This window comes from Camelus ferus, chromosome 6 (genome assembly GCF_009834535.1).
Source record: "Camelus ferus isolate YT-003-E chromosome 6, BCGSAC_Cfer_1.0, whole genome shotgun sequence".
Classification (NCBI taxonomy): domain Eukaryota; kingdom Metazoa; phylum Chordata; class Mammalia; order Artiodactyla; family Camelidae; genus Camelus; species Camelus ferus.
This window is the reverse complement of record NC_045701.1, coordinates 15,082,494-15,106,108: the sequence shown is the minus strand read 5'-3', so window position 1 is coordinate 15,106,108 and position 23,615 is coordinate 15,082,494. Positions and strand designations below refer to the sequence as shown.

The window sequence follows — 23,615 nt, the reverse complement described above, 5'->3', positions numbered from 1 at the left end:
GTTGGCCATCTCTATGTATTCTTTGGAAAAATGTCTGTTTAGGTCTTCTTCCTACTTTTTGGTTGGGTTGTTTGTTTTTTTGATATTGAGTTGTATGAGTCATTTGTATATTTTGAATATTAATCCTTTGTCAGTTGCATCATTTGCAAATATTTTTTCCTATTGCATAGGTTGTCTTTTTGTTTTATTGATGGCTTTCTTTGCTTTGCAAAAACCTCTAAGCTTGATTATGTCCTATTTGTTTATTTTTGCTTTTATTTCTTTTGCCTTAAGGGACTGACCTAAGAAAATATTGCTACTATTTATATCAGAGAATGTTTTGCCTATGTTCTCTTCTAGGAGTTTTATGGTGTCATGTTTTATATTTAAGTCTTCAAAACATTTGGAGTTTATTTTTGTGTATGGTGTGAGGGAGTGTCCTGACTTCATTGATTTACATATGGCTGTCCAGCTTTCCCAATACCACTTGCCAAAGAGACTGTTTTTTCTCCATTGTATATTCTTGCCTCTTTTGTCATAGATTAATTGACCATAAGTCTGTGGGTTTCTGTTGTGTTCCATTAATCTATATGTCTGTTTTTGTGCCAGTACCATGCTGTTTTGATTTCTGTAGCTTTGTAGTATTGTCTTAAGTCTGGAAGGGTTATGCCTTCAGCTTTGTTCTTTTTCCTCAGGATTGCTTTGGCATTTCTTGGCCTTTGGTGGTTCTATATAAATTTTAGGATTATTTATTCTAGTTCTGTGAAAAATGTCATGGGTGATTTGATAGGGATTGCATTAAATCTGTAGATTGCTTTGGGTAGTATAGCCGTTTGAAACAATATTAATTCTTCCAGTACAAGAGCATGGGATGTCTTTCCATTTCTTTGAATCATCTTCACTTTCCTTTATCAGTGTTTTATAGTTTTCAGTGTATGGGTCTTTCACCTTTTTAGTTAAATTTATATTTAGGGTTTTTTTTTTTTTTTTATGTGATTTTAAAAAGGATTTTTTTTTTTTTAACTTTCTACATTCAAAAATCTTGAAGGAGAGCGGTCTTTGTGAGCTTCCACCATGGCGTACCGTGGCCAGGGCCAGAAAGTGCAGAAGGTGATGGTGCAGCCTATCAACCTCATCTTCAGATACTTGCAAAATAGATCTCGGATTCTGGTGTGGCTTTATGAGCAAGTAAATATGCGGATAGAAGGCTGTATCATTGGTTTTGATTAGTATATGAACCTTGTATTAGATGATGCAGATGAGATTCATTCTAAAACAAAGTAAAGAAAACAGCTGGGTTGGATCATGCTAAAAGGAGATAATATTACTCTGCTCCAAAGTGTCTCCAACTAGAAACGATAACTAAAATGAGAAAGAGCAATACAAACACACTCTGCTCCAGAGTGTCTCCGACTAGAAGCGATCACTTGGCGTGAGATGTTGAGAGGGCATTACAGTTCATGTTGGCAGATGGTGTTTCTCTGGGATGTTATTCTGAAGCATTTATTCATATTGTGTTGGCACCCTTACCTTGTTAGCAGGACTACAATAAATGCTAGCTTTTATTAAATGTTAAAAAAAATCTTGAAGGAGATCATTGAGGTGTTATTTCTCAGTCTATTTATAAGTATTGCTTTGTTTTAATAATGGATAGCTTCCCTTCTAAGAAACTTACAATGCAGAAATGCCCAGAGCTTCTGCCCTCCTGTGATGCTCAGGACATGGAACTATGGAACTGAAAGGATTCTTAGATACCTTGTAAAACTGTCTGCTTTCGCAGTTGAGGAAACTGAGGCCCAGAGAGGTGAAGTGTAAGGAAATCGCCAGGTAATGGACAAGCTGAGACTAAACCTCCTGACTCATGGGTTGTTCCATGTTCCATACTTTGTGCTGCCTGTGAAAGCTGAAAAGAAAACAAACCCAAAATACCCATCTCCCCTTTCTCCCCAAATCCAAACTCAACAATGTGTTTCTAAAATCAAGTTGTAAATGTTTCTGAAACACACAGCAAGGGCAGCCCCATCCCATCATGGAGAAGTATGACCCTCTCGGCAGGGAAGCTCCTGCTCTGAGAGGTGGAAGGGGGCCCAGTTACTCCCCAGGGACCAACCCACAAGCTCTTCCTTTACAAGTGACAGAGGCTGGAAGAGTGCTGTCTCCTCTATAACATAGGCTAATTGCGGCTTCCCTGCTAGCCTCAGTGCCTGCTCTGTGCCAAGCTCTGGCTCCCACCCAGCCCCTCCTTGAGATCAAGCCAAACCCCAGACTCCTTTGTCCCAGGACCTGATCCAGAAGGGCCTTAGAGTCAGCAAGAAGGAGCTCTGTACCGCAGCCTAGGGGGCCCTGGCTGCCCAAGCTCTGGCTGCCTGGGTGTGCAGCCAGGACCCCCTCCTCTGTGGAGACCTGCCCCAGTTCAGCAAAGAAAGGACAAGGTAGGGAAAGCATAGGTTAGTAGTGGCACTGAGGTATATATATATATGACTGTATCACTATACCAATGTGATGAGAATATACCACTGCTGGGGGTGGGGTATGGAGTGTGAGAGAGAGCTTGCTCTTGCTGATCCCTCCTTCTTCTGGGACTGGGAGGAGTTCTCAGTGTCACAAGCCTTAAGTTGAGCCAAGGAATAAGCTCTTGGGATCCTGGGACCCCGTGCCTGACACCTGGGCCTCTGCACACCAGCAGGTGCAGCTGGATCTAGGAGAGTGTCAGCAGGTACAGGTGACATCTCTTCTTCACAAGGAGGCTTTGAAAGGTTTCTCCACACTTCCTTTCTCAGGAGGAACAGTGCCTGGTGTGTCCAGTGATGGCCTTTCTTGTGCCTTTGAGATTTTTTATTAGAATTGCCAGGACAAGTTGGTCAGTTCTTTGATTATAGATGGTAGCTCTTCCTGGCCAATTTTCAAAGGGCAGGCAGGGCATGTAGGATCTTGCCTTTTTCTGCAGAAGGCCTATATGTCCCCCAGACACAGGTTCACCCCTCAGCCTTTGAGCCCCCACAAATGAATGAGCCCCTTCAAGGTTAGGGTGACAATCATTCTCTGCAAGCCTGTACTTTCGTATGTTGTGGTAGCATTTCTCAAAATTGAGAACTCGTGGATGCCCAAGCTATGCCTGCAGACCCAGAAAAGAATTAAATTCTTTTCTTTCACTTGAGTTGATCAATTAGCATGAACAACACTGTAAACACAAAGATACCAGACCCTGAAGCCAGATTGCATCACCTGGCTATAAGGTAGTCATCCCTACATGACTCAGAAGGTGCTGATGTTGATTTTGATTTTTTTTTTAACTTGTTAGAATGAAACAAAAATCTAAAAATTCCTTTTAGAATTCATGGACTTTGACCCCCTCCAGCTCACCCCTGCCCCCCAGAACTTTCAGGGATTTCTAGATGCCATTTTGAGGCACAGAGGAAGAGTCTTTCCCCTATCAAGGAAGACCTCCCTCTAAGGAAACAGCAGCAGGTGGCCTGGTTTGGGCTGTGGCCCCCATAGCAGGGTCAGGCAAAACAAAGGAAACACACTGACCATATAGTTCTGAGTTGGGAGTTCCTTCACAATCCTCTCTTTCAAGGCCATCTGATTCATGACTCTGTCAACATCCCAGTCCATTACTGGACAGTTCCTGCTAATGCAGTGTCTTTGCAGCCAGAGTTAGCTGATCCAGAATTTTCCAGTGGAAATTGTTTTGGTTTTTGGTTTTACTCTTGACACCTGGGACCATGCTGAATTTAAAACAAACAAAAAAAGCCCTCAAAGATACTGGGGCAGAGGGCATGTAGGCTTGATTTGAGCTCCTTTCTGTTTTTAATATAATGTATACAAGAAGTTCACTGGAGCAGCCAGTGAATGTACTGATTTGCTTCTGAAATATGTGCAGATGGGGGAGATGGGAGTTTGGAGGAGAAGCACAGATGGAGAAGTCTTTCCATTTTGGTTTATCACTGAGCAGAGACCTGGAGATGCTGAGGGTGTCAAGACTCACAGATGCAAACACAGGGAGGAAGAGTGATGCAGACACATGGCAGGCACAGCGGCCGGGAATGTGTTTCTGCAGGGTTCAGATACACGAAGAACGGACACGACCAGGGCGGAGTAGGGACTTCGGCACAAGTGCCTGGTGTCCTCTCCCGGGGACAGAGCTGAGTGCTCAGGGATGGTTGAACAGGGATGGTTTTTCCAGATGAAACTTCTCCTGCCACCTCCCACCCTTAAATAAAGGCTGAGTCCTGTCTCTGCCCTTGACTTGCTGAGCCAGGCATTGCTCTCTAAAGTGTGTGGGGGGCCTGATCAAGTGAGAGTTTCTGTACTGTTGCTTCTTTTGAAATCAGTTTTCTTTAGGGTGCCCCCTAAGTGTAGATATCCTAATTTTGCTTTTGTGGGTTCTTGCTACTGAAAATTTAGCACAGAGTTCTGAGCACAAATGTACATCTACAGAGTCATGTTTTTAAAAGCATCTGTTGGCCTCTGTCACATTTTTTCCAACCAAAACCACTTTTCAGGGGCACTATGTGACGTAGTTAGAATCCTCAGGACAAACCAATAATGAGATTCACTGGGGACGCCTAAGGCTGTAGAACTTGCGGTCGGCACAGTGCTGCACTTGCTGAGAACTGCTGGTGGAAGTGCTGATCCTTGTCTGATGAGAACAACGAGGACCCCATCCTTCAGAGGAACCTGCTCAGCCCCCCTCTGCTGTCACTGTGGTTTGTGCTATGTGCCTGCAGAGAGGGGAGAACCCACGGTCCTCTTTGGCTGGGGATCCCACCTTCTTCCCTGCTTCCTTTTGGGGCTGAGTTCTCTGGATAGGTCCACCTACTTAGTAAAAAAAAAAAAAAAAGGGACCTGTTTCTAGAACCATTCTTCATACTAGAAAGCAGTCCTCAATCAGATGAGTACACCAAGGCAGGCACTGAGGACTCTGTATGTAAAAATGCAGCTACTGCTGGGCTGCTTGCTGCATAGCGGGCAGGTGGGAAGGAAGGTGCCGCCTGCACCTCCCACCGGCACTGCCCAAATGACCAGCAACTTCCCCAGCCCAGATGTACACAGGGCATCACTGTTCAGTCCTGGGGTCTGCGAGGAGGGGCGAGGCCATGTTTGTCAAACATGGAGACAGGGGCTGACTTAACTCTTCCCTATTTCCCACTGGACATCCTTCCAATGAACTAATTTTGAGTGCTGGTGGCTAAAGAACTTAACTGGTTGGTTTGCACTGATGTTGACATGGGAGCCAGCTGGGGTTGAAAGGCCACAGTAGGTTTAGTGAGCGTCATTTCACACCATCCCACAAACCATCTCTCAGTGCTCCTGCTAGAGGGAGACCATGGGGTGGGATGAATGATGGAGCTGAGCTAACGTGGTATTTTCACTTTACCATCAGATGTAGGACAAGCATAGCGGGACAGGAGGTAATGCAGGAAAGGCAAGTCTCTTAAGGTGGTGGCCCCCAGACAACATTAGAAGGCATATTGAATACATTGTGTGAAAGCAAGGCTTTGAGACATTCCGAGGAGGGGGTCACGTGTCCATGAACTAGCTCCCCTCTGGCCAGGGGCACAGGCCCCTCCCCGTTCACACTCCCTGTGGGGCTATTCCCCCTTAGGGTCTAAGTGCAACACTCGCTCTTTGTTCTCTTCTTCCTTTCAATCCCATTTTTCTTATCACTGTATCTCACTCCCAGGAATTTGATTTTTGAGACAACTCCAAAACATCTTGTTTGAAGGGTACTTTCAATTTATTAACAAACCAGAGAAAACAGCACAAAATGACTGAAAGACCAAGAAAGATGGATAGGGGTTCATTCTGCCCGACTCTCCTGTGCGCGCTGGAATAAACCGTCGCCACGTCTCATGGATGGTGCCCCTCAGATGGGGGAAGGCCGGTCCTGCAGGGACAGAGGGAGCACAGTTCTCTGCTTCTGCATGACAGGTGGGAAACCCTCTCTCCACTCTCCCACCCCCTGGAAAATTTCCCTCTGCAGGACTATAAACCTGAGACCTTTTAAAAAACACAAGTCTTGAAAAACATTTTTCCAATTTGCAGGTATACTTTTTCACACCTTTGGATTCATTTTTATTTTGTTTGAAAGAGCACATCTAGAGACAGATTGCAAACCCAGCCCATTAGAAACTATTGTTCTTTTCTCTGCTGCTTAATAGTCTAGATCCAGGTTGATGCCTGTCATATTTACACTGGAGTTTTAAAAGTGTGAACATACATAATCTCAGTCAGTCCTCCTGTGAGGAGGTAGGCAGGCGGGCAAGATGGTTCCAGGATCCAGAGGATGGAGTTGTAACTGGTGGAGCTGGGAACCAAATCCATGTCCCCTGACTCCTGGTCCAGGGCTCCTTCCTCTCCACAAGAGGAACTGGGCTCACCTTGATGAGCAGGGCAGCTTTTCTGCTTAAAATAGATGGCGTATCCTTTAGACTTGCAAACAAGGGGGATTTTAAGTACAGACCTCATTGAGAGTTCAGGAGATAAACACACCTGCGCTCAATCCAGCATCAACCTCAGAGGGGTGAACAGGATAGAACATGGGTATCTTCAATAAGGGTTTCTTCTTTTCCTGATTCTCACCGGGAACACACTGGGTGCTGTAACTTGAGTACAGCCAAGCCCCGAAGGAAAGAAGGCTGTTCAGAGGACTTTCTCATCTAGCAGTTTATTGATTCCTTCACAAATCCTCTTGAGGTTGGGCCTACAGTCTCCATCCAGACTATAAAGGGTGGAGAGGAACTCCACATCGGCAAAGTGGTTGAAGACGTGGTTGATGCGCCCGTGGGTCCTTGGCGTCAGGTGTCGCTGTACCAGTTCATGCACCAGCTCCTTGCACTCGTGTAGGAGTGTGGAGAGCACGTTCCTATCGAAGGTGTACTCCACCTCATAGAAGCTGACAATGGTCATGGCGGTCTGGTTGAGCTTCTTCCTGAACTTCTCCACAATAACAACCTCCTCTTGACTGAACTGGTTGTTCCGGTAGAGGATCCCAATTTTGATCGCCACCTTGATTAAGTCTTTCATGATCTTGTGAGCTTCCTTCTTGCTGTGGGTGTGCTCTCTGGTGACTTTGTAGAGCTCATCAAAGATCTCACTGCTGGTGTCATCAATCAGCATGTTGGCCACAGTTTTGCTGGCTATTTTGCTCAGAATCTTCTTCTGGGCTTGAAGGGCAAAGTTCTTTGAACTAAAAACATCAGGACCTATAATAAGAAAAATAAAAGTTATAGAAATATGAGAACCTCTTTAATGTTTCTATAAGTGAAACACACTACCTCATGTTCTTACAGCAAAAATTCATGCCTCATACCCCTTCAACTCCTTAATGAATCTCACCCCAGCCTGGTTACCCAACTGTCCTCTCCACATGACATACCTGTTTACCCTCTTGAACCTTTTATTTTTTTAAACATTTTTTCCTCTTAAACCTTTTAAATTATGCTCTCTCCTCTCTGGATGTGGTCGCCTCATGTCCAAACTAAATCCCACTTTTTTAGACCTACTTCACGCAAAAAGCCTTCTTGACTCTATTCACACTCAGAGAATGCCTTACAATGATTATTGCACTGGAAATCATACAGTTTTGCAAATTTATGGGAAGAATTGATTGCTTAATGAGAAGGATGCAGCACCAACGCCAACCCTGTTTCCAGGACAGACCTGGGTGGTTGATCACAGTCGTGTTTTTGACTGAGTCTCAGAATCTATATTCCATTGAGTCTAAGGTGTATTTTATTTTCATATTTGAGATCTTGGAAATTGGGATGTGTCTTATAGTCACTATTGCCAGAAGACAGTTGTGCTGTGGTTGCTTTACCTGTGTGCACATCAATTTACACAGTAAGAGCCAGAGACTTGGGAGAAAAGTCACACGTACTCTTGTAAGAAATGCTGCCTCACCAGTGCCCTCGGCAACATGGAGAACCGTGGTTCTCCCTTCAGCCTCAGTGTGATGGGAATAAACGGTAACTAGTGATTCTTCTTTACCCTGATTTATGCCCTTCCCGAGTTCCAGACAAATGATATTCCTGCCCAGTCTGATCATCTACCATGGTCACCAGACCTTTGTGTGAATAACCTTTGTTCTAAAAACATCAAATGTGTCCTCCAAAACAAATATTTACCAGCATTAAGGATGTTCAAAGGACTGTGCTTCTTCCACAGTAGAAACTTAGTGACTTTTGAGTAATGGTCCTATCAGCACAGTAAGTGTATGCCTTGTCAGGTGACTGTTCTGACAGGAACAATAGAATCTAGATGATTTGTTCTGGAATATCAAAAAATGAGTCATTTCTTTGTAGATACAGTTCCCCAAAATTGCCTGAGGAGAAGGTATTCTGAGAGACTCTCTAGAAATGCATTTACACAGAAGCAATGGACCTACTTGTGTCCAAGCCTCACCGGACTTCCCGAGCCCGGTGCACTGGGGGGCCCACAGCAGCTGTCGTGGAATGAGGGAGCCCTGGCTCTGTGTGAGGCACTTCATGGCTTTAACCCTGCGAGCTGGGTGAAGCTGGTGTTTTTACCGAGGCTTCACTGCTAGCCTGGTTCCAAACCCCGCTCTTTTCACCACCAGTCTTCTCCAGAGCAGTGGTCATCACACGCTGCTCTTATCTCCCCATAAGAATTCTGGAAAGCTATCTCCTTGCACAATTTTATTTAAAAAAATTTTCTTTTAATTTATTGAAGTATGGTCAGTTTACGACGTTGTGACAATTTCTGGTGTAGAACATAATGTTTCAGTCATACGTACACATACATATATTCCTTTTCATTATAGGTTACTATAAGATATTGAATATAGTTCCCTGTGTTTTACAGAAGAAACTTGTTTATCTATTTAATATATAGTAGTTATTATCTTCTCTTTGCACAATTTTAAACTTCACAGCAATTATTTTTCACTTTATGGTTAAATAGTTATAATTTCTAAGTAGATAAAATTTCTAGATATTGTAAATATTAATATTTTTAAATTAACCTGATAAATTATTCTTTCAAAAGTGTTCTGTGTACCCTACATTCCACAGTGATATAACATCCATTGTTGTCCATTTTAAAATGACAGGTGCAAGCTCTTCTAAATTAAAACTGTTACACTATTCTTTTTTCTCTTTGAAATTGTATCTCTATTCTATGACATCCAGAGAACTTCAACTTCAAATATGTTTTTATGCTTGAAAATGTTTTATTTGATCAATCCATCATAATTCTCTATAACCAAAGGATCCATACAAGTTGAAATTTAAATTAAAAGAAGATTCCAGTGACCAAAAGCTCCAATCCCTAAAAACTTCTTCTGGAGAGAGTTATCATTCTAATTATTTTGAGTACAATACAAAGTATTAAACTTTTGATGAAACTTACTAAGCACAAAAGGTAAAGTTTTATTGGCAATGCAACTCTAAATGAGATGGGTAGGGGTGGGTATTGGTGCTTTGATTAAAAGAGGCATCACCAACACCCAGAGCTTCACGTCATCCCTTTGTTTGAACAGGAGGTTTTGCATCCCAGGGTAATGTGTTTGTTCCGGTAAGATTCTTTATGAGTGGGAAGCCCATGACTGAAACAGTGCAAAGAAGGGAGGTCCACCACGCTTTGGCATCAGGTTGTTTCTCAGGAAGATGAGCTTAGAAAAGCATATTGGAGCGAGTAAGAGGAACTGGATCTATAAATCGATTCCCTCAAAACTCTCCTCCTCTGCTTATCGTGTGGAAAGTCTCCGGACTCTCCATGGTGCACACACCAGTTTGAGTTCTGCTCTTTGGTGAGAGCAGCAGCATTCTATGAAATGTTAAGTGGTATTCTTTGCAGGGGGTGGGAATTAAGAGTTTCCTGATCAAATAAGTTTGGAAAACACTGGGTTAAACATTAGAAAGATTCATTGCCTGTGAGACTTTAAAAATATTTCTTCAGTACTCAGTGTTTTATCAGCTCTCAGAGAGCAGTGGGTGTGGTAGGCAGAATAATGACCCCTTCCACCCCCGCCATGATGACCACATCCTAGTCCTGGAACCTGTGCATGGGTTACCTTACCTGGTAAAAGAAACTTTGCAGATAAGATTAAGTTAAGGATTGGGGGATGGAGAAATTACCCTGGATTAGCCAGTGAGTCCGATGTAATCACAAGGGTCTTCATAAGTGAGACAGGGAGAGAGTGAGAGTCAGAAAAGGGGATGTGATGATGGAAGCAGAGGGTTGGAGGGTTGTAATCTCTGGCTTCAGAGATGAAGGAGGGAACCATCAGCCAAGGAATGTGGGTGGCTCCTAGCAGCTGGAAAAGGCAAGGGAACAAACATTCTCCCCTAGAGCCTCCAGAAAAAGTGCAGCCCTGCCAAAACACTGATTTTTAGCCCTGTAAAACCCATTTAGGATTTCTGGTCTCTAGAGCCGTGAGATGATAAATTTGAGTTATCTTAAATCAAATCACTGAGTTGGTGGTAATTCGTTACAGCAGCTATAGGAAACCAGTCCAGGTGAGTAGAGTGTGGTAAAGCATTTCCCAATTTTATCCCATCAGGGAACTCTGTCTTCTGAGTAGAGTGACCAGCTGCCCTGATTTGCCAGGATTGAGGGGTTTCCTGTATGGCTGACTTTCAGGGCTAAAATTGGAAAAGTCCAAGCAAGTTGGGACAGTTGGTCATCCTATTCCCGAGCCACAAGTGATGCATATATCATTGACCTAAAAAAAGGGAGGGAGGAGGGAGTACCAAAGGAAAACTTCAGAAGGAGGAAGATGCTACATCCCTAATATTGAAGGTTGTACCCTCTCAGAAGGGTGAGCTGTACACTCTTGTTGCTATGCTTACCACTCCTCTCTGCTTGTTTTTTAATTCTAGAGTCAATCTTAACCCCTCCCCCCACTTTTTTTTGTCCCTTTTGGGCCAAGGTTTCTTTTTTTTCTCTTGGTTTTCTCTGTAATTATTGAGCATTTACTATTTGTTCAACTCTGCAGGCAGTGCTTTGGGGGAAATCCTGCTCCCTCCCCTGAATATTTAATTGGGTCCTACTCTGAATATGATCCTGCAGGGAGGCAAGATACAGACAAATGAAACAAAATACTTAAACAAGTGAAACAGCCCAAACTGGCATGAGTGCAAACAGCTAGGGGAAGCTCTGTGGGCTCCGAAGGTGGACTTGTATGTGGCTAGGTGGGGCTGGCTACAATGCTAGGAAGCGGTTTCTAAAGGCATGGAAACAGGCCAGTAATTTTCCCCAAATCACAAAGGCCTTGGGTGGTTTCCCTCATAGATTTCCATCCATCTCTCTTGTAAAAGAACGTGTTATTTACCTACAAAGGGACTTGTGGTACAAGCTTCCCATGGGGAGGGCTCAGGAGGGTCACAGGTATTGGATCTCTGAAGCCTTAACGTTTAAGAGGCTAGAGCAGGGGAATTACGGATCACTGAAATTATAAGGGAAGCTTTAAGGAAAAACAACCAACAAGTAAATGCCCACACTCTACCCCATGTCTGTCAGTATTAAAATCTTTAGAAGTCGGGGCAGTAATCACAAGCTCCACGCTGACACGCTGAATGTGGGACCCACTGATCAAGGCATGCCCCAGCGTGTATTTTATAGAATAGTAGTCTTATCAGGCGCTCCAGGCGAGAAGGTTTTGTGGTCAGTTAAATGAGTTTGTAGATGACTATATACTGTGGCTGGCCTTTGATGATGTGCCATACCAGGTAGCTTATAAAAGGCTTTGAGTAGTCCTGCTATAAAGATACCTGTGTGGTTTTGTTCAGTCTACCACTTCTCCAACTTACTGGACCTTAGAAAATATGTTCTCACATGTTTATTTATACATACAAATATATGTTCCCTGCAACATCCTATGGTATACATTATGGGAAGTGCTGGGACAGGATGAAGAGAAATAATATCAAGACACATCTGGTCAGCTCTGACAAGGCCCAGGGATCTGTGGCGGAGGGTTGGGGAGACACTGCTCTTTCCAACATGCATGCAGGATTTAAGGGAGAGTGTGTGCCCTGAGAGAGACCTGGGTGAAGCAGACTTTTTGCACATGGAAATCTTGGGCCTGTTTCCTTCCATCCATCCTTCTGTCTCCTCCTTCTGCAGAGGGACCATGTTGATGACTCACCAGGGAGGAACACTGCAGGCTGAGAGGGAAAGTGTGAGCTTTGGAAGTCAAGGTCAGGAGTGCACTGGGGATATCTGGGGAAACAAGCCTAGCTAGTGTGCACATGTTTGGGAGAAACACCAAGAGATCTCGGAGAGGTTGTGGCAAAAACTGTTCTCTTTTCCCCATGTACAAGCCTTAAGAAGGCTCTTTAGTAAGCAAGGATTCTCTTAACCATGTTTGAACAAAAGTTCCCATTCCCCCGTCATGAAAAGTAATGGATTGTTTACAGTACCTGAGACTCTCCGAGAATGGAAAAAAATGACTATGCAGCTGTTATTACTCAGCTCACCTGACTAGCACCGAGGAAGCTGCAAGTTCATCGTTGTAGAAAAAAGCAGGGGCTTCCTTAAACCAAGATTGATATAGGAGCTCAAGTGAAAGGATTATGAAGTCAGTGCTCTGAGAATAATCACCCTTGGAACATTTACAACAAAAGAAGTACCAGGACTATGTTGGGAAAATGGCGTGATAGTGGGAGAGAATTTGTTTGGAAAAAGAAAGCGAGAGCTAATTTAAGTGGGCCCTTCACTGCGTGGAAAAGTGCTGGGGCCTGTCCGAGCTGATCCTCCAATAATGATGTTCAGCCATAGCACAGGTGATGTTTCCACGTTTCTAGAAAACACTAAGCTCTCCCAGATGGTGAAATGCCAAGTTGGTTGTGAAAACCAGCAGGAAGATCTTACCAAGCCAAGGGTGAGTGGGCAGAAAAGAGGCAGATGAGCTTCTGCATGGGAAAAGCAAGGTAATACATTCTGGGAGAAACAAAGGATGGCTATGAAAGATGACGAGCTGTCAGCTGTCAGCTGTCAGCTTCTGCCCAGAGAAGAGCTAGGAGCATCAACCCAGGATGTGTTGTGGTGGAGAGGGACTGGGGCCAGACTCAGCTCTTCTCTCCTTACTCTCAGGACTTGGTAACTTCTCTACCTCCAGTTAAAGAGTGTGTGGAAAACTTGTATATGAGTATGGATAGCTGGGTCAAAGTTATAAAATTATCACAGTATCACTTCCCTTCTGTAAACAGCTTAGGATAAATGGCAAGGAAGGCTGTTAGCTAAAAATGTTAAGTAGACGTTAGGGGTGGAGATGGTAACCTGAGAGAAACAATCTGTGGTGCTTAATAAGCACCATCATCTGTCAAAGTAGGAGGCCCAGAGCACAAGGAAGGTGAGAGGAGGGTCCCCAGGGCACGGGGAGGGGTAAGATCTGAGCAGAGAGTGATTTGCAGTAGTCCAAGTTTCTGGCACTCAACCACTTACACTTAACTGTTGGAAATAAAAGTTCAAGCAAGCCTCCTGGAGATGGAGCAGCCTCACAAAACTGTTTTGAATGTGAACTTTCATGATGAGCACCCATCCTTCTGCTCACCTGCACTTGCACTCAGAAAAGCTGATTGGACCAGTCATGACCCTCATGCTCCATCCTTCACACCCTCCCCTCTCCCTTCCTGCTTCCTTTTCTGTTCTCTGGGTGAATGATAAGGAAGGGGTTGGCTGTGGGGGGTGAGGTGGTCTGCAGGATGGGATAATCATGCAATGATAAAACACCTTCTAGAGAAGACATTGCCTCTGCTGAAGTTCTAGGTCTCTGTGCAGCTATGGGGACAAAACTATTGAGGAACCTTAAGTAGTTTTTGAAATGCAAACCTAACACTCTTACAGTTTTCAGAAAGACTAACTGAGTTGTTGCATCTCCAGTGGAGTCAAACAGGAAAAAATTTTCCTTCCCTTGTATAAAAGTATGGTTTGTATACTGCCGGAATAGTAAGGAAAAAATGTCACTGGTACATTGAAATGAAATTGTTAAGGGTTGGTGGGGCCTTTTGAGTTAGAGACTAACAAAAATCTTGATCCTCTCCTCCTGCCAAAGAAAATGATCAAAGCTTACCAGCTCATGAAAAATGCGTTAGGTCTAATCCCTTTCATACTTGAATGAAATGGCATTTGTGAGGCTTAAGAAAGGTATTTTGAGATACTTTTAAAGGCATCACCGTAAAATTTAGATGACCTGGGAGGGCTAGGAAATACTTTTCTGACTGCAGGTTAATCCGGCACATCCTTGAGGCCTTCTTAGGTCTGGCCCCTTCCCGACCCTCCAAGAGAGCCACCTGCCTTGAGGACATACCCCCTGGGCTCACCCTGGCTGCTGAGAAGACCTGAGGTCCCCAAATTTCCACCACCTGCAATAAGAAGCAAGCAGCTTGTGGGTCCCATAGCTGGGGGGGGTCACCAAGACTAAGGGCAGCAACCTCTACCCGGCACCGTGAGGGGATATGCAAAGTGAAAACATTAGAACCTTTGTTTCAGTTTCCTTGTTTTCTAATGAGATAGACTAAGCTTTATTAATTTTTAACATACAGGCTGACCTTGGGACCCACTGGCCTGTGGCATTCCAAGGGAAGAGGGAAAGGTCCCCCTCACCCTGGTGGTGGGGGAGTATCTCTCATTTATTTGTTCCTTTTCAGCAGTTCGGATTTATTTTGGCATATGTTTATATGTGCTTGCTTAAATAGACTCACTGATTATATTACTTAGTTCTAACTAAACTAACCCTCATGAAATAGACCAATGGTTTCAAAAGATTCCTGCAAGACACCAAACTGAGGCCTGAAGACAATACGCTAATCATCCAGCACGAGTGAATAGCAAGAAAATGGCAGAGCTGATGATTAGCCCCCTTGTTGTAAGAGCTTTTCTGCAGCCAAATTATAAGGTAAAAGTAATGATCTAATCATGTCTGACAAGAAATGGGCCGTAGACATTTCAAAAATTCTAATAAGATGATGTGCAATACAGATTTCACACACTTTTACTTGCCTTGGGATTGTCGCCAAGGCAGTCGGAAGCCATGTCAATTAGCAAGACAGACGCACTGTGATTTTGATCTTAGCTTGTCCTATGAGTGATAGAAAGAGGCAATAAGGAACAGCCTGGTGACTTTGCAGGAGAGGGATGAGTCAGGGGTGACGCTGAGTACTTCCTCTAGCTTGGGGGATGGGTGGGGTGGAGGACAGTAAGGTGCCACCAACTGAAATAGGTATCTGGGAACATGTGTGGGGGGAAGATGACTTCAGTCCCGAGCACGCTGAGCTCAGTGGGCCCAGGGGGGTATCTGGGTGGAGATGGTCACGTGAGCCTATACAGTAGACACCTCCAACTCAACGTGTCCTACCCTGAGCTTCCCATTTCCCCATCCAAACCCTGTCCATATCCATCAAGCAAGAGACAGTGAAAAGACCCATCTTTGCCTAAATAATTAGCCAGTTAAAGGTCCTGAGGGATAAACAGGTTCTTCCTTTAAAATACAAATTCCTGTTTAGCTGGTTAAAGCATAGTCTCTACTCACTGTATCACTCCAAGTGATTCTCTCTCCCTCTTGAGGCCCACCACCAAACTGCCCCTCCTTCCCCACCAAGAGAATGAATTATTTTAAATGAGAGGAGGAAGTGAGAGGCTAGCTGAGTACAGTAGGATTGGGTTGGAGGGTGGAAGGAGCAAGGGCTGAATTGTCTGAGACAACCAAATGCAGAGGATGGGGTGTGGCATTGGCCAGTATTCACTGCCTCTGCCACCCACTTTTTGTGGGCAGTCATACTGCCTCCAGCTCGGGCTTGTTTCCCCCGAAGTCCTGCTTTTGGCTCAGGCCTGGGAACAGGGACAGAGTTTTGTTTTGCCCTGGGTAGCTGCTCAACCCTAGAGATTCATTCATCCGACAGCGAGGAATGAGGATTTGGGTGTTTTGGGGGGACCAGGCATGATGAAATTTCCTAGCTATGTTGGACGTTTTAGGGTGCCAAGCAAGGGCATCAAAAGCAATGGTAGTCAAAACAGGGTGCCTCCTACAGGAAAGCAGATTCAGATTGTTGCAATAGCGCACAGTGAATAATTACACTTTAAAAGCAGCGTTTGATGATCTTCAAGATGAAGACCAGATCAAAAAAAATTACTAAGTTTGAAATAACTTATTGTTTCAGGTGAAGTAAAGAAACATCTAGGGGGGAGAGTGTAGCTCAATTGTAGAGTGTGTGCCTAGCATGCACAAGGCCCTGGGTTCAATTCCCAGTACCTCCATTAAAGATAAATAAGTAAATAAACCTAATTGCCTCTCCTCCCCAAAAATAAATAAAAATAAAATTTTTAAAAATTAAAAGAAACGTTGGCAGGGTCAGCTGCGAGACCTTCCAGCTCATTATCTCATCTTGTCTTAGACTCCTCCAATCCACTCATCCATTAGCACTGAGGAATTCATAACTCAACAATCATGTCAGAGATAATGTCAACTACTGAGCACAGATTATATACTCAAGGTAGTGTATACCATGTATTTGATCCTCACAAAAGTTCCGTAAGAGAAAGACTGAGTCCTATTTTATAGATGAGGAAATTGAGGCACAGCAGATTTAAGGAATTCATTCAAAGCTACAAGTCTAGTAAGAGCAGCACTTGGGCCCAAATTCAAATCAACTCTAGACAAAGCCTGCAATCTTTGCCTTCCTGCATCTGTTTCAGAAAATTGTCTCTGGCTCCCCAATGACTGTGATTTCTCACTTACTTGAGACATTAAACTGGCCTCAATTAAAATCCCCAGCTAGCAACGAGATTTACATCTCATCATTTTTTAATACAAAAAAAAGCCAGTCTCATGATGGATAGAACAATACCACATATTCATCACAACTTGAAGGTAGATGTAGCTTTCATTTTTTTAGAGGGAATTCTATATATTTCAACAGAGTTACATGTTGGTTTTGTTTTTCTTATTGATTTTACAGCCAGCTCTGAAAAGTGAATGAGTGATCATTTTACTTACCAGAGCGAACTGAAGCAGATACTTGTGAAGTCACTGGTGGGGGGTGAATCATCTCCAACTCAACAGGTTAATTTTGGAGTTCTGAGAGAGATTTTTGTCTCACTGCAGTAGAGGAGCAACTATCACTAAAAACAACATCTACTCACATGATTTCTTTAAACAAAGCTTATTCGCCCCTTCCCCCACTCTCCCTTGCATCTAACAAACAACTCGGGTCTCTGAATGGTAGCTCATCCTCAGGCGTAATAATAACAGAGTAAGGGGGGGGGTATAGCTCAGTGGTACAGCATGTGGTTAGCATGCATGAGGTCCTGGGTTCAATTCCCAGTACCTCCATTAAACAAATAAATAATTACCCCCCCCCAAAAACCGAACAAACAAAAAAGTAGTAATAGAGTCCACGTGTGTAGTGAATTATGCACAGTAACTCATTTTTTCTTTGCAACAACTCTATATGCAGGCACTAATATCACCACCATCACCATCATTAACAGCAGCAGCATTTTACATCCAAGGAAACCACGGCAAAGGGAGATTAAGTAGCCTGCTTCAAGCTGCCGTTTAGGGAGTGGCAGAGCTGGACTCAGACCCAGGCAGGACTCAGACCCAGGAGTCCGGGTGCTTCAACCTGCCATGCCAAACTGCCATTCACGACATGATAAACATCCATTAGTTTAAATGCTTTTTTGAATTACTGCCCACTTTCAGATGGAGATCGAGCAGGTTTTTTTTTCCTCAGAGGAGTTAATTTTTTTAAAAAAACCACGAAGCATTTCAAATATAGAGACAAAACAGAAGCTAATATAACAAACTACTTGTGTGGTCACTGTCCACATGGAACAAATCTAAATATGCTGTCCTCAGAGACAGAGTGGGGTGAAGCCCTCTTTGTTTTCAACTCCCGCTCTTTCCCTTCCATTTCCTCAGACCTAACTGCACTTCAGAAGTTGATGTGCCTTCGTCTCATCCTTGTTCTCACACGTTTGCCTCAGGAGTGTGCTTGCATCAGCATTATATTGTTCATACTGTTTTTAACTTCAGAAAAAGGTGTCATATTGCACTTCTGCATCTCTTCATTTAACATCGTTCTTACAAGATTTATTGAATTAGCAGCGTGGTTGCTTATATGAATATATTATATATCCGTGTTTCCTGTTGACAGACATTTACATTCTTCCCACTTTCTGCAAACAAGTCCGCAGACGTGTCTCGCACACACACAAGTGTCTCCCGGGTTCTATATGTAGAACACCACTGCCAGCTTGTACCACAGGCTGCCAATTACTTTGAGATTGCACTAATTTTCACTCCCAGCAGTGGTGTATTAGTTCCTGTGGATCCACTTCCTCATCAACACTTCAGATAATCCAGTCTATAAATTTTTGCCAACTTGCTAAGTACAAAATGGTATCTTGTTTTATTTAATATGCATTTCCCTGAGTGCTATTGAGATTCAATATATTTTTGTGTATATTGAGCATTCAGGTTTTTCTCACTTGTGAATTACTTATTCATATACTCATTTTCCCCCCCAATTGGATTGTATGTCTTTTTCTTGTTAATTTGTAGGGGTTTTTATATATTCTAATCCTCTGCTGATCACATGAGCTGCAACAATCTTTTCCCAGTATGAGGCATTACCTTTTAACTTTATTTATGGTGTCTTTAGCTGTATAGAAATTAAAATTTTTACTATAGTTAAATTTATCAATCTTTTCCTTTATGGTTAGTGGTTTTTTGTATTTTGTGTTAAAAAAAAAATCCTTCCTTGCCATGAGGTGATAAGTGAATCTCATATATTTGCCAAAAGTTTTAAGGTTTTGCTTTTCACATTTAGGTCTTTAACCCATCAGAATTTATTTGTGGATATTGTATGAAATACATTTTTCTCCCCATAATTAAATTTATTTACTAGTTCACCCTTATTCTACTGATCTGTTAGGCCACCTTTATCTGATCAAGTTTCCATACTGCATGTGTCTGAGTTTTTTTTACCCTGTTCTATTGATCAGTTTGTCTACTTCAGTACCAACACCACACTGTCTTAATTACTATAACTCATAAGTCTTGATTAGCCATAGGGACATTCCCCCTTTTTTATCCTTCTTAGAAATTGTCTTGACTATTCTTGCCTTTACTCTTCTGAATGAATGTTAAGATCATTTGCCTAAATGCCACAAACACCCTCTATTAGTCTAGGGTAAACTGGTATCTTTATGATAGTGAGTTCCCATCCTTTAATATGATATATCTCTCCATTTAGTGAGATGTTCCTCTGTGTCCTTCAGTTATGTCCTTCAGTTCGGTTAAAATATCAGGTTATTTATTTATTTATTTATGGAGGTACTGGGGATTGAGCCCCGGACTTTGTGCATGCTATGCAGGCACTCTACCACTGAGCTATAACCTCCCCCTCAATAATGTTTTATCGTCATCTCCGTAAAGCTCCTGCATATCTTTCATTAGATTTACTTCGAGTTACCGTATGGTTTTGGTTGCTGCTGTAAGTGTTATTTTTTTTTCTATTATCGTTTCTAGATGGTTATTAATGATGTATAGGAACCCCACTGATTCCTGTATGATTTAGCTCCAATTAAGAAATTTTCCTGAGTTCTGTTATTAGTTCTAATTATTTTATTTAGCATCTCTTGGATTTTTTTTTATGTGGACAACTGCCTTGCCTGCACAAAATGATTGTTTCCTTCTGCGTCCCATTTCTTCTTCTTGCCTTATTGCACTGGTGGGAAACTCCAGTACAATATTTGAAATAGTAACGGATGCTATCCCTGTCTCGTCCCTGACTTTAATAGGGTTGCTTCTAAAATCCCCCTACCATATATAATGTCTGTTGTGGATTTTTGATGGATACCACTTACCAAGTTAAGGAATCTTTCTTCTGTTCCTATTTTGCTAAGGCTTTGTTTGCTTTAAGGTAAAAATGTGTGTCTAATTTTATCAAACACTTTCTTTGTACCTATTGAGATGATCATATGGTTTACCTCTCTTAATATGTGAATTTAACCAAATATTAAAAGATTTTTTGATTTAAGGCTTCATTGCATTCCCAGGATAAGTCCTGCTTAGTCATGATGCATATGTATTTAATATACTGAGGAATTCTGCTAGTAAACATCATATCCAACATTTTGCAACTATGCTCAAAGGTGAGATTGGTCTATAACTTTTTCCTGGGATAGTCCTTGTCTGATTTTGATGTGACAGTAAACTAGTCTCATAAAATGAATCGGGTTGCTTTCTCTTTTTCTATCCTCTGAGACTGTATGTGTCAGACAAGGATTAACAGTTTTTTGAAGGTTTAGTAAAACACACCCATAAAGCCACTTGTGACCAGTGTGTATTTTGAGAGTGGGGATGAGTGGAGAATCAATGTCTTTAATGTTTATTCAGGTGCAGAAGAGCAGTCATCCCCTAAAACAACACATACCTAACAATTTTTAATTTAACAACTTGTTTTAAGCACTTTAGATTTTTCTTTCTTTCCCTAGAGCATCCACAAAGTAGGTAGTCGCTCTGAATGGCAGATCACTGTCAGGAATAAAGAGACAAACACTATCCACTGGTATAATTTTCAATACTATTCTCCTTGTTTTATTTCAAAAGGGGACACTGAGGAGCTATTTCTCAACATATTTGCTTTCTTTGATAATTCTATTATAAAAACTGATACATGAGCACTGAGAATAGTCAGAAAGTACAGATAAGTTGAAGTCAGAAAATGAGTCCCCCAGAATCCCACTCTGCGTCCTGGTTAGAATGTATATATTCTTCCAGACATTCTCCCAGGCATATGCACTTTAATATTCACAAACATGGGACCAATGAACAGTCTTTTCTTTTTTTTTTTTTTTGAACAGTATTTTCTAATCTGCATTTTCACTCAACACTCTGAGGATATCTTTCCATGTCAGTAAATGGATTACATCATCATTTTTTGATGACAGAATGTGCTACCATTTCCTCTCCCAGTCCTCTCTTGATAGACTTCAATCTGTTCCCAGTTTTTGCTATGAAGAGTCTGTGGAAAGTAACAAATTGCCTAGCGCCAGGCTACATGTAGGGGGAAAGCATGTCCAAAGGTGTTTCTTGGCACACGGCAGTATTCCCTCTTACTGCTCCTTTCTGAGCCAGGAGGTGGCAGGTGACAACGAGGGGGAGCCCCACAAACAGACCCCTTAACTCCATCTACCCCCACCCCAACCATCCCATCAGAGGCCTGCCTGCTTGTCCGCATCAGTCAGAGGTCATGCTGAAATCAGAAGCCAAAGGACGGCTCACCCCTTCACAAGGATGGCTGTGCCCTAGCCCAACTGGCTGAAGATAGTCAGGCAGATGAGAGCCAGACAGTACCAGCAATGCAGATGGCTGTCCCTAAGGGTGGAGCCCTGGGCCTCTCATGCCCACAGGTGAATCCAACAGACCCTTGCCCAGGTGGAAGAGGCACGGTGACAGCTTGTCTGTCCCAGCTGACGGCCCCCTCCCACTGTGAGCCCCTGGCCAACCCTCACATCCTTCTTCCCAGGGAAGATGGCCCTCGCACCCGACTCCAGCACAGTCCTTTCCCCATGCTGTGCTGAGTTCTTACAGGACCGGTGCTCCCGGGACTCGTGAACCCTCACAACTAGGGTGGTGTCCCCATGTGGGAGTAGTCCAGTAAATGTCTTGTTAAATGAATGACTGAATGAATGGGCTAGCTTGTCCCTGCTCATTCTCGGAGGCCTGCATTCTGTCTGTTCGGGATGCATACTGGAATGAGGTGCTCTTTCAACAAGTGCATGCAGCCTGAACCAAATGTACTAAAAAAAAAGTACTGAATTCAGCATGAGGTCCATCTCCTGCCTGCTTGGCCCAGTCAGGCTCTGACTGTGCCCCACAGGTAGCAGCAACACCTGGGGGGGTCAGATGCACCACCCCACCATGCTCAGTGTTCAGTTCCAGCAGGAACCCTCTCTCCATGGCAGCAGCACCCGTCCCTCCTGCCACCCCCAGAGCCTCCCCATTCACGTCCCTTCATGCTCACAAGCTATTTTAATACTCGGGAGCTACTGGGGATCAGAATAGCACAGGCCACGTCTGTCTCTCTGGGTGATCCTCTCTGCTGGCAGCTCCCAAACCGTTCACTGTGGCAGGCGCTCAAAAAACCCAGGCCCAGGCCACCAGACTGCTAACAAGAACACCAGTAGGAGGCCGCATTCAGAGCTGTGGGAGGATGCCAGCTTGGTAATATGTGAAATTAGTAAATCGACCGATGCAATAAAAATGTCTTTGGAATTCTCCAATTTTTGGATAGATATAAAGGCTACAACGTTAAAAAAAGCAGGCAATAAAGTGGAACAAACTCCAGTCTGTCTTGGAAAAAAATAAACCAAATATGGCCTGAGACAGTGGGTATTTAAGCCTAAAGAACTGAGGCTCTGGGAAGGTGCTGTAATTAGATTAATACACTGATGTGTTAACCTTCAGTTTAGTGAACTTAAAAGAAAAGATAAACGGTTAGCTGTACTAGAGAGGTCGGAACACATGAGGGAGAAGAAACCAGAAGGTATTTCTGGATTGTAGACGATTTGGCAGACAGCACTATGCCTTGCTCAATGTTCTACTTAATTTTTTTTTAGTGAATTATGAATTTTGTACAATGACATTTTTGGATTTCAGTCAATCTGAGAGTGAAACAGTAGGAAAGGGGCATTTCCTCTGTGATACATCATTTATAATACCCCTTACATGTATTCTGTAGTAGCTGGTTTTTTGTCCATGGATTTGAGGTCTGAGATGGGAGTCAAGACACATTCTGGATATCCACTGGTGGTATCTGGCCCAGTGGAATGGTGGTGTTGAGGGGTGTAGTTTGCAGATGGGAGGTGGGATGGCAGATAGCTTGCCGGCCGGCAAGGCCCACTGAGCTTGGGCTTGTAGTTCTGCTGGGACCCCTAACTCCGATGGAACCACTGTGAGTGGGGGAGTGGCTGTGGAGACTTGCCTTTCTGGAATTTACTCATAAATGTGTCTTTCTTGGAGGCTTCCTTTCTAAATTAAACATTCTCCATTCTTGTCTCAAAGGCAGTATAAGCCTCCAAATAAAGTTATTTACACTTCATGGTAATATAAGACAGTATCACCGAAAAGTTTCATGGTTTCAAATCAAGTCCCTGGGTGCAGTCACTCTAAGATGCTGATGATGGCTGTCTGGGAGGGGTCAGGATGTCAGGACTGTGGCAATGGAGTTACTCCCCAAATACAGGGAAAACCCCAATACAGGGGACACCACTGAGCCAACCCCTGGTCCTGTCTCTAGACACTGAGCCTGCAGCAGGCACAGAGGAGAGAGCCCAGTCTCCCCCAAGGGCACTCACTGTGTGCCATGGGCCCAAGTCTCCACCTTCCTGGTTTCTCCGTCTATTATATGAGGGAGCTGGGCTAATGATTCTGCTAATTTCTTTTATATTCTCAATTTAATAATAACATCTTCAGAACCAGAAACTGGAGTTCTTAAATCCATAAAAAAAAAGAGCACCGGGAATACACGAGATGTGAGCTGATGCTGGTGAGAGGGACTCAGCTTTCCAGCTCTAACCCTCCATCCACCAGGCTCTCTCCCAGCTCTGCAGCTGTCAGTGCTTTAGCAGTGGAATACCTCCTGCTTTCCCTCCTTCGGAAA

General features: G+C 43.3%; 1 protein-coding gene and 1 pseudogene across 1 annotated transcript in view; one reads left to right on the top strand and one right to left on the bottom strand.

The window, feature by feature from the left end:
- Window positions 1-1,032: 1,032 nt before the first annotated feature.
- Window positions 1,033-1,549, top strand: LOC106729185 (annotated as a pseudogene).
- A 4,148-nt stretch (window positions 1,550-5,697) lies between these two features.
- Window positions 5,698-23,615, bottom strand: part of TNFAIP8L3 (TNF alpha induced protein 8 like 3) — a 32,877-nt gene continuing 14,959 nt past the window's right edge. Inside the window, exons 2-3 of the mRNA XM_032481210.1 lie at window positions 16,940-17,041; window positions 5,698-7,187 (exon numbers count right to left, since the gene is read on the bottom strand). Coding sequence (XP_032337101.1) covers window positions 6,625-7,187; window positions 16,940-16,991 — 615 coding nt within the window. The 5' untranslated portion in view covers window positions 16,992-17,041 and the 3' untranslated portion in view covers window positions 5,698-6,624. The remainder of the gene's footprint in view (window positions 7,188-16,939; window positions 17,042-23,615) is intronic.